The sequence below is a fragment of the Lepidochelys olivacea genome, assembly GCF_965140295.1.
Source record: "Lepidochelys olivacea isolate rLepOli2 genome assembly, chromosome: 2".
NCBI classification, from domain to species: domain Eukaryota; kingdom Metazoa; phylum Chordata; order Testudines; family Cheloniidae; genus Lepidochelys; species Lepidochelys olivacea.
The window spans coordinates 242,879,761-242,896,614 of NC_140412.1; the positions used below are offsets into that span (position 1 = coordinate 242,879,761).

Consider the following 16,854-nt stretch of genomic DNA (forward strand, 5'->3'; position numbering starts at 1 on the left):
ACCCATTCAATAGCTTATCCAAGTTAATAACTATGGTCACCTATCTTTCAGCAGGCACAAAATCAAGAAGTAAACTCAGGGCCTTTTCAACTGATATTTTTATTATAATTCCACTGACTTCCTGAGTGGAAAATTCCTATAGAATTTAACAGAAAAATCTCTACATTTTTTAATCATCTTACAAAACTTATCACTGAATTACATCCTTTTTACTGACTCATTATTAGATGTGGTAGGTTTTTAAGAGTAATTTTTATAAAAACCTCATTATTCCTATAAGGATTGTTGATCTAATCCCTACTTTTTCCATGAGGGTTGGTTACATGAAAAGAACTGATTGACAGATGTCAGAAGACCTAGAGTACGTGTGTTTTGAGAGATTTTTTTTTTTTAAAACCACACAGCTTTATTAAACTAAATATCACCCTGATTAAGAGGTAACCAACAATTCTCATCTGACCCTCCCATCTTTTCCAGCGCTGTCCATGGCCTAGATAACGATGCAAAATCACAGCCTGCTATTACCTCCTGTCTTTATTTATGAGGTTGTGATTAAAACATTACCACTCTCATATCTGCTGACTGAACTTACTGAAGATAGGGTCAGGTCACTCATGGGAAGAGAGAGTCACCATATTATGACAGTTTGCTCTTACCTCCTGAAATCCTCAGGGAAAGTTGCCTTCAGTTCAACAAAATTATTAGTTTTGTCACAGTACTACATGTCAGTATAGCTACTGAAGCATAAAGGTTAAAATAATAATCAGAAAAAAAGTTTTTAAAACCATATTCCTCCTCCTACTGTAGAAGAAAAAATGTATATCGTGTGAAGAGCACTTGATATAAATATCTGATACACAGTAAATTACACTTGCTTCTAATCAATTTAAACTAAAATTGCTGATGGATAGGCAGACTTGTAAGAACATAATATCCTTTTCATCCTAAGATTACACTTTTTTAAATGTATGGTTTGGTCCTTTTTCATCAAAAAGAGCAGAAATAGTGAATGTAATTACACTTAAAGATAAAGGTAATCTCTTCCACCTCAAAATAAAATCCTACTTATATTCTTGACAGATTGACTCCTTTTCAGCATGCCCACAAGCTTTAAATCTCCCACAGTGAATAATGATTGGTAAAAAAGTAATAAAATTTTCCTGAAAGTACATTAATGTTTCGATTAAGGATCCTAAATACTAAAATTCTACTTCAGCAAAGCAAATGCTATAAATGGAGTGTTCTGTTTACTAATGTAATCCTGAAAGTTATTATAATGTAAATCACCTGCACTGCATTCATTTTTCTGCAACTTAAGAAATTCTTGCCTTTTGTCACGTAATGAAATTTAAGACTGTTGTGGAGAATACATGCCTTTCTCCAGCACCTCAAAACCCCATACTGTATGCCTTTCTTGTTTTCCTTTCAACACAGTGAATGCTATTTAATATTACAAGGACTGAAATTCTTTTTCTTTCAGTCTTGCTTATCAAATGCACGTAGATGTAGAATTCTCTGGTTTAGAATGCTGCTACTTTGGTAAATAGGAGGGAAATGATGCACAAATACTCTCCTGAATTAAAGGGGAAAAATAACTTTATGAGAGTTTGAAGGAAATAATTCATATCTTTGCAATTCAAGTTTCCATCAAGTCACAATACAATTTCCATTATAAGTTAAGGGACAGATTCTGCCATCTTTCTTCCCCTTATGTACTGCCTTCGTACAACAGTGTACAGAGTGAGTAAGAGTGGCAGAAAGTTTCAATTATTTTAAGTCAGTAAAACTTCCTCTTGAAAAAAAAATGTGGTATTTCAAATAGAACCTACAGGCACCTATACAAGAGTAAGCACAGCCAAGATAAAACACAACAAGTTATGATTCGATTAAAATCTTACACAATACATTACCTTCCGCCTCTGGCACTGAAAGGCACTACATGGATTCCCAAAGGCCCGCCGTCATTGGAGACTTCTACGAGCTTTACCATATCACTGTGAGACAATGATGAATGAGGGAACATGAACATGTGCCGTAAATGAACGAAAAAAACCCATACATACGCACACACACAAAACAGATATTCCAGAACTTAAGCAATGGTGATGAAAGCAATGTTGAAATACTACATACCTGAATATTAGTCTGATGGCATGAAAGGAGATCAATCATCAAAAACAATTCCATTAATAACTCAAATGAAAAGTGAACTAGCCCTTTTGGTAACCTTAATCAGCTACATGAATTACAAACTACACAATGGCACAGTTTTATATTTATATTGTTGGGTTTGGGGCTTTTTGTTAAATTTAAGCTGTCTTGTCTTCAGGCAAGTGGAGGATTTTTTATTTCTTTTTCAATTAATGTGTCAAATATGGAACAATCAATTTTTCTCAAAAACTATAACGGCTGTTACTGACCCTATCATACTTCCTTCAGCTATCCCAGTGAAAGCCTGCTCTAGCCTTTAATGTTAGTTTAGGCATTATCTTAAACTATTCAAAGGGGACAGTTTAAGTTTTAAAAGGGTAAACCTCCTTCAGTTTTGCAAAATATTAACATCATTTGATGCCTCGTGTTCCCACAATTTACCTACAGTAGAACCTCAGCGTTATGAACACCAGAGTTACAAAGTGACCAGGCAGCTACACCTCACTTGAAACTGGAAGTACACGATCAGCAGCAGAGATAAGAACAAAAAAGCAAATACATTTACATTACTGTGTGAAACGTAAACTACTAAAAAAATAAAGGGAAAGATTAAAAAAAGATTAAACAAGGTAAGGAAACTGTTTCTGTGATTGTTTCATTAAATTAAGATGGTTAAAAGCAGCATTTTTCTTCTGCATAGTAAAGTTTCAAAGCTGTATTAAGTCAATGTTCAGTTCTAAACTTTTGAAAGAACAACCAAAATGTTTTGTTCAGTTACAAACAACCTACATTCCCGAGGTGTTCATAACTTGGAGGTTCTACTGTAGTGAGCTTACTACAATTATTTCTGTTTGCTATGTGTATTTATAGATCTATATTTCTGTCTTCTCAAAGAAAATGTTTAATATGCCATGTAGTCAAGCAGAACTAGTTCTGTGTTTTACTTTTTGCTTTGGAAAGAGAAAATCAAATAAGCCAAAGGTCCAAAAAGCTCAAGAAAAGATCTCTGAAGGTATCAGAAGTAAGCCTGAAGCAAATGTCCTGAGTTCAGAACATCCACACATTTTGGGAATGTTTGGTCTGGGAGCCAAAAGCCATAAAACATTACAAGCTGTAGACAGACTAATCATCAGTCAAGACCCCAAATCTAAACACTCCAAAACTCTGGGAACAAAAGCTCTGAACCCAATCTGAACTTCTGGTTTTTGCTGGCCTCTAGTACTGTACATTTTTCATATTCTCTGGTACTATATACAGTACATTTGACAGTTGGCTTGCCTCTTGAATAAGGACAAACAAGATTTTACCTACAGTCAGTACAGATACACATGGCCAGATGCAATGGCCTATGGATGTCATGAGGGGACAGACCCATCACTGCCACACCAAATGACACCATTTTATCCAAAATATTGTGCCTGATACTGGACAGCACGACATCATTCAGAGGAAGGTTCAAGAAACCCCAAAACGGACATGATGGAGTAACCTGACCTTAAGGGATTTTTCTCCTCCTACATCTGTCAGCTAGAGACTGCTTTATGTCTCTTCCACATTTTTTAAAAATCCTACATAAATTATATGTAAGTGGTCTCATAATCTATATAAATGTCCAATCTATTTTTAAAATCCTACTAAAGTCATCTCTCTGTGGTATCATGTGACAATGAATTCTACTGGTTAATTGTCTATTGCATAAAAAATATTTTCCTTTAGGTGATTTGAATTTACTGCCTTTGGCTTTAATTGAATCTACCTTTTTAATTATATAACAAAAAAAGATAAATGTAACCACCTTTCTATCATATTTGTTTGGTATAGCTTTATCTCATGTCCCCTTCTCTAAACCACACTGTTCCCATCTTTCCAATTTACTCCATGGAAATGTTTCCATGCCTATGTTCATTTTCACTGCCCCTCTGTTAGCACTATGACTTCTTTGAGATAGGATGACCAAGAACTGATCAATTCTCCAGATGATGGTAAACCACTGATTTACTTGAGAGCATTATAATATTCAGTATTTTTTGCTGTCCCAATCTTCATACATCATAACAGTGTTTGATTCCCACTGCACATGAGCTGTGCAGAAGGTCTTCCAAGAATCAACTAAATCCAGAAAGTGTTGCAAGAAGTGCCTTTTGCTCATTACAGGTTGTTGTATATCCTTCTGTTCCAAGGAACACATTTTGCTTTGTTCTCAATTCTGAGGGCAGAGAGGAATATAAGAGTGGCAATCCATGTGATTAACTAGAACTTTTGTAAGGGACATGCAATACTCCATAATCCAATAAAACTGGACACCGAGGACAAGACAGTTTCCATAACCAAGCCCCAGATTCTGAATTGCTTAAACCATAGAGGACATCCTTTTTCCCATGATCTATTTTAGTTTATTCATAGCTTCTGCTTCCACAACTGCCTTTCTTCTGCAAACAGCCAAAACTCCCAGATCCTGAGCCCCATAAAATGGACATGGAAAAGTAAAGGAAAATTTGTCCTTGCCTAATCAATTTAGGTTTAGGGTTTCTTGAACCTTCCTCTGAATGATGTCGTGCTGTCCAGTATCAGGCACAATATTTTGGATAAAATGGTGTCATTTGGTATGGCAGTGATGGGTCTGTCCTCTCATGACATCCATAGGCCATTGCATCTGGCCATGTGTATCTGTACTGACTGCAGGTAAAATCTTGTTTGTCCTTATTCAAGAGGCAAGCCAACTGTCAAATGTACTGTATATAGTACCAGAGAATATGAAAAATGTACAGTACTAGAGGCCAGCAAAAACCAGAAGTTCAGTAACAGTACATCTACACAGCAAAGAAAAACCCAAGGCACTGAGTCTCAGAGCCTGGGTCAATTGACTCAGGCTTGTGGGGCGTGGGCTGAAGGGCTAAAAACAGCAGAGTAGATACTCCCAAACTCCAAGACCCTCCCCCATCACCAGGTTTCAGAGCCCAGGCTCCAGCTTGAGCAGGAATGTCTACTCTCCTATTTTTTGCTCTGCAGCCCAAGTCCCACAAGCCTGAGCCAATTGACTCGGGCTCTGAGACTCGGTGCCATGCGTTTTTTTTGTAGTGTAGACATACCTACAGTGGCATTCACGGTACCTGAGCCATATCACACAGTTCATTTTGCTCCTAACCCTGAGATTCCCACATGAAAATGCAAAGCACTCACATGGTATTAAGTGCTTGTCTACACCGTGTGGCAAGGCACACTATATGGGGGTTGATTTGTAAAGTGTACCGATGTGTTGCGCACTAACTGACCTGTGTAGACTCTGCTGGTGTGCACTAAATGCACACGTTTCCTAACATGCTCTAACGTAGCACTGTTTGAAACAATCCTATATTGAAGTCCACTGGAGAACTTTTAGCAAATACCAACAGGATCTACATGGGCCAGTTAGTGCCCAACACGTTGGTGCACTTTAGAAATCACACCCCCGTCGTATGCACTGCTACACCATGTGCACAAGCACTAAGAAAGCTCCCACTACATTTTTAATTGATGTGTTTTTCTGAGCTCATCTCTAAGCATACAGGAGAGGTGATGTTTAAAAAAAGAAAGAAAAAAAGAAGATAAGATAAGATGTTGGTACAAAAATCAGTTTCAAGATAGAAACAAGCAGCATTATATTTGATACAAAATTTTTATATACTCTAATTAGCAAATAGTATTTTGAATTCATAATACTTCATAAAGTATTTTGCAACTAAGATATGAAACGCGCTATTGTTTAATGCAAATTAATGCACTTATTATAATACTTAACTCACTTTTTTTAATCCCTATAACAATCAGCAGCTCTACAAACAAAAGGAAGAATTTTAAAATATTCAGAACATAATGGACCATTTCCCAACCAACATCACAGCCAGGTCTGGGTCAGGTCTTTGTAATGAAACTCAAAGGGCAAAACTCCCTGGATTTCAGGTTTCATCATAAAACCATCAGTCACTGAATCTTTTCTAGTGTGAAGGGGAATTTCAGGTTAGGCTCATTACCAGTGTGGAGTTCTGTTTTGTCTGGGTAGTCCTCCCCTGCAAAACTCCTCCTTTCCTGTGACTTGTTTACTGCATTTATGAAAGGTATAAAGGTCTTTAATACCCAAAGTCTCACCTGCCAATATTTTGGGACAGCCAGTTGGGCCCATTCCTTCCCCCATCATTAGCACCAAACCCTAAAATGCCCTAGGGTTAAGCATCTTCTGCAGAGATAGACCAATCTACCCACCCAACCATAGTATAGCAATGGCTCTGAAAATGCTCTATATCTCTGCTGCTGAATCACTAGTCTGGACCCTTTAACACTGGGTCTAAAAGATGCCCAAGGTGCAAGGGGCAAAAGGAAGGACCTGTTTTATGCAGAGTTGCAGTTAAAATAAAATGCATGTTACATGCTTTGTTTTGTTTATTGACATTATCAATCTTGTGATAGTAAGAATTCTTTACTACTCTAAATCTTACTGTTAAAAATGATGGAACTGCAGCAGTAACTTACTCTAAGGAAAAGTTGGTGGTGCTCTCCAAACCACTGTCTGCATGTCCAACTGGTTCAACTCTGCTGTTGTCCTCCTCTGTCCCATCTTCATCCTAGAAGTAAAGAAGATATTCTCCTTTAATATTCCAATTTTTAAATTGCAATTATTATATCCAAAATGGAAATATATACTTCAAAGATCAAAAGTCTTGTTTAACATTATAAGCACAGTTACTTCATCGCTGTGGCTTTTCTGTAACATTTATCTAGAGAATTGTTATCAAAATGCACTGCTAGAGTTTAACAGTAAGTATGAAATGACATGGAAGAAAATCCATATTAAGGTAAATAAGGTTTTAAAATGTTACACAACATAAATGCATAAAATAAAGAGGTAACGCACAATTTGTTGACTAATGAATCTAGTCCGGTCATTAGGCAGCTTACTAAAGGACTTAAATAAAGAGATACATTCAACTTCAATGCTAGTTAATTTAAAAAGAATAAGTTAAAAGTTGTAACAGGTACTGCATCTGCTTCTGAATTTCTTTCCCATTTATTCTCTCCAAGGTTGTTTTCTGAAAAGCTCCCATAAATATAAGGGGAAACTAACTAATTATACAGAGGAAACAGTGAAAAATGATTATCCTAAAAGTGCTGTCAAATGCACTAAGTGATCAAACCGAAAAGAACTGGGGAAATACACCTATATATAAAATCTCTTTCAGATTTGAGGCAATCTAAGCTGTAACATGTAATAACAGTAGGTAAAATAATATCACAGAAATATGATGTTTTAATTTGACAGAGTCCCTTTAAAATACTTAGGGCCAAATGTTGGACGAATTTATGTCTCATGTGATTTCACTAAATTAAATGAGGTTTAAATTGGTGCAGTGTTTGCATCCCAGTCTTGCAAACCCTTCTACACATACATAATCCCATTGAAGTCAGTATGGATTCTTTTCCTGAATAAGATTCTGCAGGATCTGGCTCTTCGCCATTAAATTATAGATAGATTTTTTTTGCAAGTGTATTTCAGTTACTGAAATAATGGAATTACTAATGCCAACAATGCCAACTAATCTCACATAACAATGCATTACTCCTGAACAAAGTACAGAGAGTTTTATATATTGTTTACCACAGAACTCCATTAACAGAATTGAGAGGTATTTATGGCTTCAAAGAATGAAAAAAAGCTCTGTTAATTGATTGATTTTACTTTCCGGAAGTGCAAATTAAAAATACATATATTATTCACTGTGCCTATAATTTTTAATGTCAGAATTGGGAATAGAGTACTTCCAAATTTAGACCAATGTAATTAAAGGATTTCCATCAGGAAAAGAGAATCAAAAGCATTTTTATAACTATGTGATTCAATAGAAATTTATGATTTTAATTACCCATGTGACCAAACAGAAGTATTATATTGTAATCAGCACATTTCAAAGCACGGATTTAAATTCTATTGGCAGAGGCATCAATCAGCAAAATGATAAGTGATGGGTTATGGTTCAGCACACAGAGTCAGACAATATATTAAATTACTGAAGAGATATTAAAGCAAGGCAGAGGCATTCAGTAATGTCCAATTGATATTTTGTCTGAGAGTCTGCAAAAATCAGAGGCTGGATGCACTGAGCTTCTCTGAGTCGTAGGTATGCTTTGTGCATCCTGGATAGCAGGGCACTGCTTGAAGCCAAGCTACTTGAAGATTGATGATCCTATGTTTTGAGAGGCTATAATATGCACTTCTTAGTCATCTATCTCTCAAGCACCAGGCAAGTAACACATTTCAAAGGTTAACCAGCATCTTGAACCTGCCTAGAACTGCTTTATGAATGTAAACAAGAACTCCAAACCAGATATTTTCTATACAGAAAAAGCTGTTTATAAATCAATTGTAAAGGATAACTACAATGTTAGTCACAAATACGCAGTAACAAGTTTTACCTTTTTTCAGATTTATTGGTCTTAATGAAAACTGCAACTATATATCAGAATATGGTAAATTTTGTACAACTGAAAATAATACTAAGGATCATAGACATTATTTACAATTACAGGTGGTGTACAACAATGTATACATTGTGGAATGCAGAGTTGCTTTAAACATGCAAAAAACAGGACATTTAGATTTGTTCCTCACATAAACAGTATCTCCTCCCCAGATTTGATATATAGTGTCATAGCACATGGTGTTAAAATTAATGTCTTATGTATGTCTGCAATGTAGCAGAGTCAGTTACTGTAGGAATCATCTCTCTGAATTTCAGGCATGCACAGACATGCGCTCTACACAGGTATGTGGAGTCACACACACCAACAGTCAGCTGCTTTTATTTCACTTTGTGTGGCTCTTGGTGATGCTTATATATATCTGGAGCTGTGTAAGGTGATAAATTTAAATGTGATATAATTATCAACCCATAGTCTAAATAAACCCAGTAAGTAAGGGAACATTTAAGATGCAAGCATCACTCACCAAAATAGAGATAACCACATGTGATCTTAGTATTATTATCTACCGTGTCCTTCTCTCTCAGCCCCTCCTTTTAGTTTGCCAGATCGTTTGTTGTTTGTTCATTTAGATCTAAATCCACCAAACTGAAGCGCACACAACTTTACTCACATGAGGAGTCCCGTTACAGTCCCTGGTACTTTTCACAAGGATAAAGCTATACACATGCTTCAGTGTTTGTAGAATTGAGGATCTTATATTGAAAGTTTTCTAGACAAACACTCTACCTTTATCCGGTTTATAAACAGCCATGAATGTTTATGGTTCTCTGTAACCTTCATCATCATCTGTGAAAGACAATATGCTTAACATACGCAATACATGTCTTTGAAACACACCTTCATTCTTTTTCTCATTTCTACTCCACACATGGAAACGGGACATTCCTTAGTGAACAAGAAAAGTTTGTACATTTGAAACAAAAGAGCTTTTCAGTTAGCCAAGCACAAGAAAAAATATCAAGAAACCGAACTTGGATAAATCATGGAGAATAGAATGCTTGGGTTTTGTTTTTTTTTTTTTAATCAAAAAGTTACCATCTGATATAGGTGCTTAGACAGAAAGTGTATTCTCAATGCTAGCTACAGCACTACTACCACAATGCCATAATCAACAGATGCATCCTTTAAAAAAAAATTATTTAATACTGCAGTAATCAGGAACGCTTTTTCTTCCAATATAACACAGATTTTGATATACATGGAACCAAATGTACAGTAAATTGGACACCTGCAGAAGCATGTAACTTGAAATTCTGATGTACTAAGCAAACTAAATAGCTGTGAAAATCTCTGCATCAAGCAATTATTTATTTGGAAAGTAGCTTTCTTCCTGAAAGGCAAAATCCACCTGTATGTGCTATTACTGAGGTAAACTAAGGAGAAGGCACATTACATTTAGTGGGTCAAGAAAGTTACAGAAACCCAGCTTCTGATATTCTCTTTGAAGCATGTTTCCCATGAAAACATATTTGTACGAAGTGCAAGGCAAACCTTCTATTTAGTACCACTAGTAAAATATTATACATATAACACCAATATGCTACATCAAAAGAATAAGCATTTCAGTGTAATTAAGAAACAATATGGTAAAAACTTTGTGGAGTGACAGTAATAATTTTTTTGTGACCCAGTTACAAAATTTTAAAACTTGTGACCCAGAGTTAACTGGATAGCCTCGATTGCTTTCAGATACATTATGTGCAATTGCTCTTAATCGTGTGAAATCAATTAATACGCTTGTGCATATGTAGGCAATAGCAGATTCTTTCAAAGCATGTGGTTATAGATCTGCACTCATGAATCAAGCCCCTAAATATGGAAACATAGCACTTTTTCAGAAAAGTAATTATTTTTCTATCATTATTGTACTAAATTTTATAATAAAACTAACTACTCAAACACTGAAAATCAGCTAAGTTGACCAAACTGGGCATTTTAAATTCTGGGGAATCTTAATGGATGAATACAAGAGGGGATCCAGTCACTGAAACTGCATGGTAAAATATTTCAATAATTCTATTTACACAGCTTAAGTAATTATTACACACACAAAAACTACATTAAAAGAACAATGAAGTTACAAAGTCAAGCACTCAAAAGTCAGGAAATACCAGAATTAAGGTTGCCTGTGCAACCTTAATTCAGACCGTTTGTGCTTATACTTTATGATACAGTCTTTAATTACATGCTCACATTCTCTTGTTTTCATGGGACCCTTGCCTCATTCAATGCACAGCATAGACCTGTCCTGGGGATGCATCAGGGTTGTGTACTGAAGGAGGCAGTGATCTATAGGACCTCTGCTTCATTTGTTGAAGTAGTTGATAAGAGTGTAATGAACAAGACAGGGGACTTCAGGATGAAAAAGGATGGCCTTGTGATTAAGGTAGTAGAATGCTGTCCTGAAGAAGTATATTCTATCCCTGCCTCTGCCATCTGATGTTACTCAAGTCACTTAAACCTGGGGTCTAAGATGCAGAAATGCTGAGCCCTCACAGCTGCAACAGAAGTCAATGGGAGCTGTACTTCAAACATATAAAGGGTGGTATAATGCTCACCCTGAAAAATCAGGTCCTAGGCATCTCTGAGCACCCAAATTGGTGGGTACTTTTTATCTTAATATTTCTGTGCCTCAGTCACCAGTGTGTGAAATGGAGATACTACCACCTCCCTCCTCTCACTGGGGTGGGGTGTTGCAAACTTTGTATTATTTAAAATCTCCAGCAGGAGTGCCAGAACATCCTCCACCTCACCTCTTCCACTCGAGGCCCCACCTTTGCCCCTCAAGCCCTGCCCCCATTGCTCACTGCTCTTCCCTTCTCCCCACCCTCATCCAGGTTGGGCGGGAGCTGCAGCTGACACAAGTAGGAGGCTGTCCTGGCTGAGTAGGGGCTGGCACAGGTGACGATCCGGTGCCTCCCCACCTCCCTGACCTGTGGTGACCAGACACTGTCAGGTCCCCTTTTCTACCAGACTTTACGGCTGAACACTGGGCACCCTGGCTACCCTGTATTGTGAAAACAAATTAATTAAAGTTTGTGAAGCACTCAGACACGATAGGGATGAGTGTCACAGAAAAGCCCATGAGAAAATTAATAATTCTGTCTTCGGAGCAGGATTTGAATAGCATGCAGTAAATAAGGCATGAGACCACAGATTGAACAAGGGGAAAAAATATTGAATAGCTATTCAGTAAGGGAGCACCACCCATGCAGTGCACTGAATGAGGCAGAGGTCCTATGAAAAAATTGTATGTGATGATTAGGGCTGTCAAGCGATTAAAAAAATTAATCATGATTAATTGCGCTGTTAAACACTAATTGAATACCATTTATTTAAATATTTTGGATGTTTTCTACATTTTCAAATATATTGATTTCAATTACAACAGAATACAAAGTATACAGTGCTCACTTAATATTTGTTTTTATTACAAATATTTGCACTGTAAAAAACAAAAGAAATAGTATTTTTCAATTCAGCTAATACAAGTACTGTTGTGTAATTACTTTATCATGAAAGTTGAACTTACAAATGTAGAAATATATACAAAAAAACCCTGCATTCAAAAACAAAACAATGTAAAACTTTAGAGCCTCCATTCAGTCCTTCTTCTTGTTCAGCCAATCGTTCAAACAAGTTTGTTTATATTTGCAGGAGATAATGCTGCCCACTTCTTGTTTACAATGTCACCTGAAAGTAAGAACAGGCATACACATGGCACTGTAGTAGCTGGCGTCATGAGATATTTATGTGCCAGATGTAGTAAAGATTCATATGTCCCTTCATGCTTCAACCACCATTCCAGAGGACAGGCATCCATGCTGATGACAGGTTCCGCTCGATAACAATCTAAAGCAGTGCAGACTAATGCATTTTCATTTTCATCATCATTAGTCAGATGCCACCAGCAGAAGGTTGGTTCTCTTTTTTGATGGTTCAGGTTCTGTAGTTTCCACATCGGAGTGTTACTCTTAAGACTTCTGAAAACATGTTCCACACCTCATCCCTCTCAGATTTTGGAAGGCACCTCAGATTCTTAAACCTTGGATTGAGTGCTGTAGCTATCTTTAGAAATCACACATTGTTACCTTCTTTGTGTTTTGTCAAATCTGCAGTGAAAGTGTTCTTAAAACGAACGTGCTGGGTCATCATGAGACTGCTATAACATGAAATATATGGCAGAATGCAGGTAAAACAGAACAGGAGTCATACAGTTCTCCCCCAAGGTGTTCAGTCACAAATTTAATTAACACACTGATTTTTAACAACCGTAATCAGCACAAACGCATGTCCTCTGGAATGGTGGGTGAAGCATGAAGGGGGATAGGAATGTTTAGCATATCTGGCACGTAAATACCTTGCACTGCCGGCTTCAAAAAAGCCACGTGAATGCCTGGTGACATTGTAAATAAGAAGCAGGCAGCATGATCTTCAATAAATATAAACAAACTTGCTTGTCTGAGCGATTGGCTGCACAAAATGTAGGACTGAGTGGACTTGTAGGCTCAAAAGTTTTACGTTGTTTTGTTTTTGAGTGCCGTTGGGTAACAAAAAAAATCTTCATTTGTAAGTTGCACTTTCAGAATAAAGTAATTGAACTACAATACTTGTATGAGGTGAATTGAAAAATATTATTTCTTTTGTCATTTTTACAGTGCAAATATTTGTAATAAAAATAAAGTGAGCACTGTACACTTTGTATTCTATGCTGTAATTGAAATCAATATATTTGAACATGTAGAAAAAGTCCAAAAATATTTAATAAATTTCAGTTGATAGTCTATTGTTTAACAGTGCGATTAAAACTGCGATTAATCACGATTAATTTTTTGAGTTAATCATCTGAGTTAACTGCGATTAATTGACAGACCTAGGGATGATATAATTAAAGACTATCATAATGCATATGTTCAAGGATGCTGAATTAAGGATGCACAGGCCAACTTAATTCAGGCATTTCCTAACTTTTGAGCACATTACTTTGAACTTGATGTTCTTTAATTTTTTTCCATGTAGTAAATATTGAGCACACAGGAGAGAGAGACTCCTTGCTCACAGTTCCAGTGTTTAGCCCAGTGGCATCAGGGAGCAGTTATTACAGACAAAGTCCGGCTTCTGCCCTGTAGTCCTGGGATGGAGGGTGCAGTCCCATCTATAATACAGTACCAATAAGCATAATATTAATGCATGATGGGTCCATCCACCATATGCATGTCTAAAAATAACCTTTTTGATATACTGATTTCAACATATTGGAAAGATTAATCAAACTTATTTTTATGGCATTCGTTCTTGTAATATAATGAAATGAAGTAGTATAAATGACCTAAACCAAGAACCATGACGTGGAATACTCATAACAGAAGGTGAAGTGTTCTACTAACAGATTTCACTGCAGAGGAGAACAGACTGTCATTAAAAATAATTCTTAAAATATTGCACAGAAGCAAATTTTATTTCAGCTGGTAAACACAAAGTAAACATTTTGTTTCCATTACTAAAATAACCCTACTACTCTAATCCTTATTCCCCAATTTTGTACTGTTGTGCTTAAGTGTAATGATTATTTTGCTTATAACAGGTGAGAGATGCTGTATTGGCTATTAAATTCTGAGCAGTGTTTTATAAATGTTTGTTTGGACCCCTACGACATGAAGTAGCTTCTTTCTCTTTATGATCAGGTTTGGTGGGAAACAGCTCTTTACAGACCTTTTTCCAGTATCTTAACTTGCACAAGTACACTAGCCTCAAGCTTTCGTGCTAATGTTCTCACTTCCTGATTAACTGCTGAATCTCCAGAGAAGAACAATTTTCAAATCTGAATGGTTACAAAGATAACATGAAAAATGGAAGCTCTTGAATAAACACAGAAACAAAACAAAAAATACAAATTCTCTTTCACAATTAGAAAGGTGCTTTTTTGCAATCCATATCAGGCACACAGATGTCATTGGTGATGGGCAGAAAATAAGAAATCAAAGAGACCCTAAATTAAAACCTCACACGCTCCCACCACCAACCCGCCCCCCCCACCCAAATCAGTCAATAGTTATTTTTGTTAGTTTATATCCTTCATTAATCCCAGATTACTTTTTATTTGTCAGCTTTCACAGGGGAAATAAGCTGCACCACAGAAAGGACTGTTGCAGCAGGTATGAAGTCTCTGCATGCCTGAAAGCTCCAGGAGGAAGACCAAACTGTGACTGAATGGCACAATCTAGACCTATATTTGTCCTCTGATCATATATACTAGAACCCCAGTATCCTGAAGGTCACAATTTATGACATTTCACCGGTAATCACTGTGGACCTATTCTCTAATGTGTATGTTGTATAGCACCTCATCACACATTTAGCCATACTGACTTCAATGGCACCCATCGTAAATATTGCTCAGGCACATTATCAGCTACCCCTCTTGAGGCAGCAGTCACGGAGAAAGAGGGTTTGAATATACAGTACTGGATTGTACTGTGGTTGTCACTAAATTCCAGTAGAACCTCAGCGTAGAAATAAACAAACATAGTAGAACCTCAGAGTTATAAACACCTTGGGAATGGAGGTTGTTTATAACTCTGAACAAAGTGTTATGGTTGTTCTTTCAAAAGTTTACAACTGCATGTTGACTTAAAACAGCTTTGAAACTATGCAGAAGCAAAATGCTGCTTTCCTTTTATATGTTACATTTAGCCACAGTATTGTACTTTTTTCTTCTTCTTTTTTTTTTTTTTTTGGTATTCTCTGCTTCTGCCTGATTGCGTACTTCTGGCTCCAAATGAGGTATACAGTTGAGTGAGTTTGTAACTCTGAGGTTCTACTATACCAAAGATTTAAGTTTGGCAGGTTACACCAGATATTTTCGTATTTGAGAATTTGATTTGTGGCTGTGTTGCCAATTCTGTTACTTAAGACAAAAGATTGCCTCTGAGAAAAAACAGGATGTTAATTTGGTTTTGTTTGTTTGTTTCATTAAGAAATGTTATAAAAGAGCTTTATAATGAAAAAGTAGGTGTTCACTAAAAACATGTGGCAAGAATCTTTATTTTTTTATGGTGAACTATTAAAAATGTAATTTCTGGAGAGTTTTGTTGGCTCTGAGGTTTTTCCTCTCACCTCAGGACAAGCGAGAGTTTGTAAAGGAAAGAGTAGTAGCTAGGTGTCTTGGGACTTATTCAGTGTGATCCTTTCAAAGGACAAATGTATAGGTAATTTCTCATTGTCTTAGTTGTGAGTGTTTCCCACATACCTCTGTATATGTGAGGAAGACCAGACTGAAGTGAGATCTTCTTCACATCACATTCAGAAACTTAATGATAACCAGAAAATGCAGCACAGCCTTAGTAAGACGAAAATCAACTCATAAAAACCTGCTCCAAAAGAACAAGCTATAGTGCCAGGAAAAAAAAAAACACCTTTGTTTTAACTACATATAACACAAAAGAAACCTACATATACACAACCTGGAATGCATGACAAGAGACTTGGAGATGTCCCAAGTAACTAGAAACAGCTGGACTTCTCAGCTCGTTAATAGACCTTGCAGAATAGACACATTGAATGTGATCTGCCTGTACTTTTATCAAATGCTATTGCATAGTAAAGTCATGTAATCAGCTTCATGGGGTTGCCTTGCGGATCTCATGTGGCAGAACCAATTTCAGGTTAGCTATTGTTGCTGACATATCTCTAATAGATGGGGCTTTAACACTGACCTTAACGTGACAGCTTGCCAAAGAGCTACAACAAAAAACGCAGTAAGACTCAGATGCACACTGGCCTAAAGTGTTTGTGTCAATAGAAATACACACTTAATAGACTTTCTAATAGTCTTTGCTCACCAGTGAAGAGAGAACACTGCAAAATAAGAGACTCCATAAAGCTCTAATATTCTCAGCAAATCTGCAATGGAGTGAGCTAAGGGTAGAAATAATAGAAAGATTAATATGCAGCTCCTTCACTGCTTTCCAAAGCAATGCTAGTTATAAAGTGTAAGTAAATTTGAATAGTCATGGTAATATATTGTAAAATATATTAGTCACTAAGGGCCAAATTGTGATACCCTTTCACACACTGAATAGCACTTTATGGCATTAGTAGTCCCACTGACTTCAATGTGACTACTCATGGTGAAAAGTGCTATTCACCCTGAGTAAGTGTATTGCAATCTGATCCTTAGTGATTGTATGA

General features: G+C 36.6%; 1 protein-coding gene across 13 annotated transcripts in view; it reads right to left on the minus strand.

Moving 5' to 3' along the window:
• The window catches only part of PARD3 (par-3 family cell polarity regulator), a 658,792-nt gene that overhangs the window by 275,368 nt on the left and 366,570 nt on the right, over positions 1 to 16,854 (minus strand). For all 13 annotated transcript variants that reach the window (XM_084618459.1, XM_084618465.1, XM_084618467.1 and 10 more), the window contains 2 exons: positions 6,658 to 6,749; positions 1,911 to 1,994 (listed from right to left, as the gene is read on the minus strand). In XM_084618459.1, the coding sequence (XP_084474585.1) occupies positions 1,911 to 1,994; positions 6,658 to 6,749 (176 nt within the window). The remainder of the gene's footprint in view (positions 1 to 1,910; positions 1,995 to 6,657; positions 6,750 to 16,854) is intronic.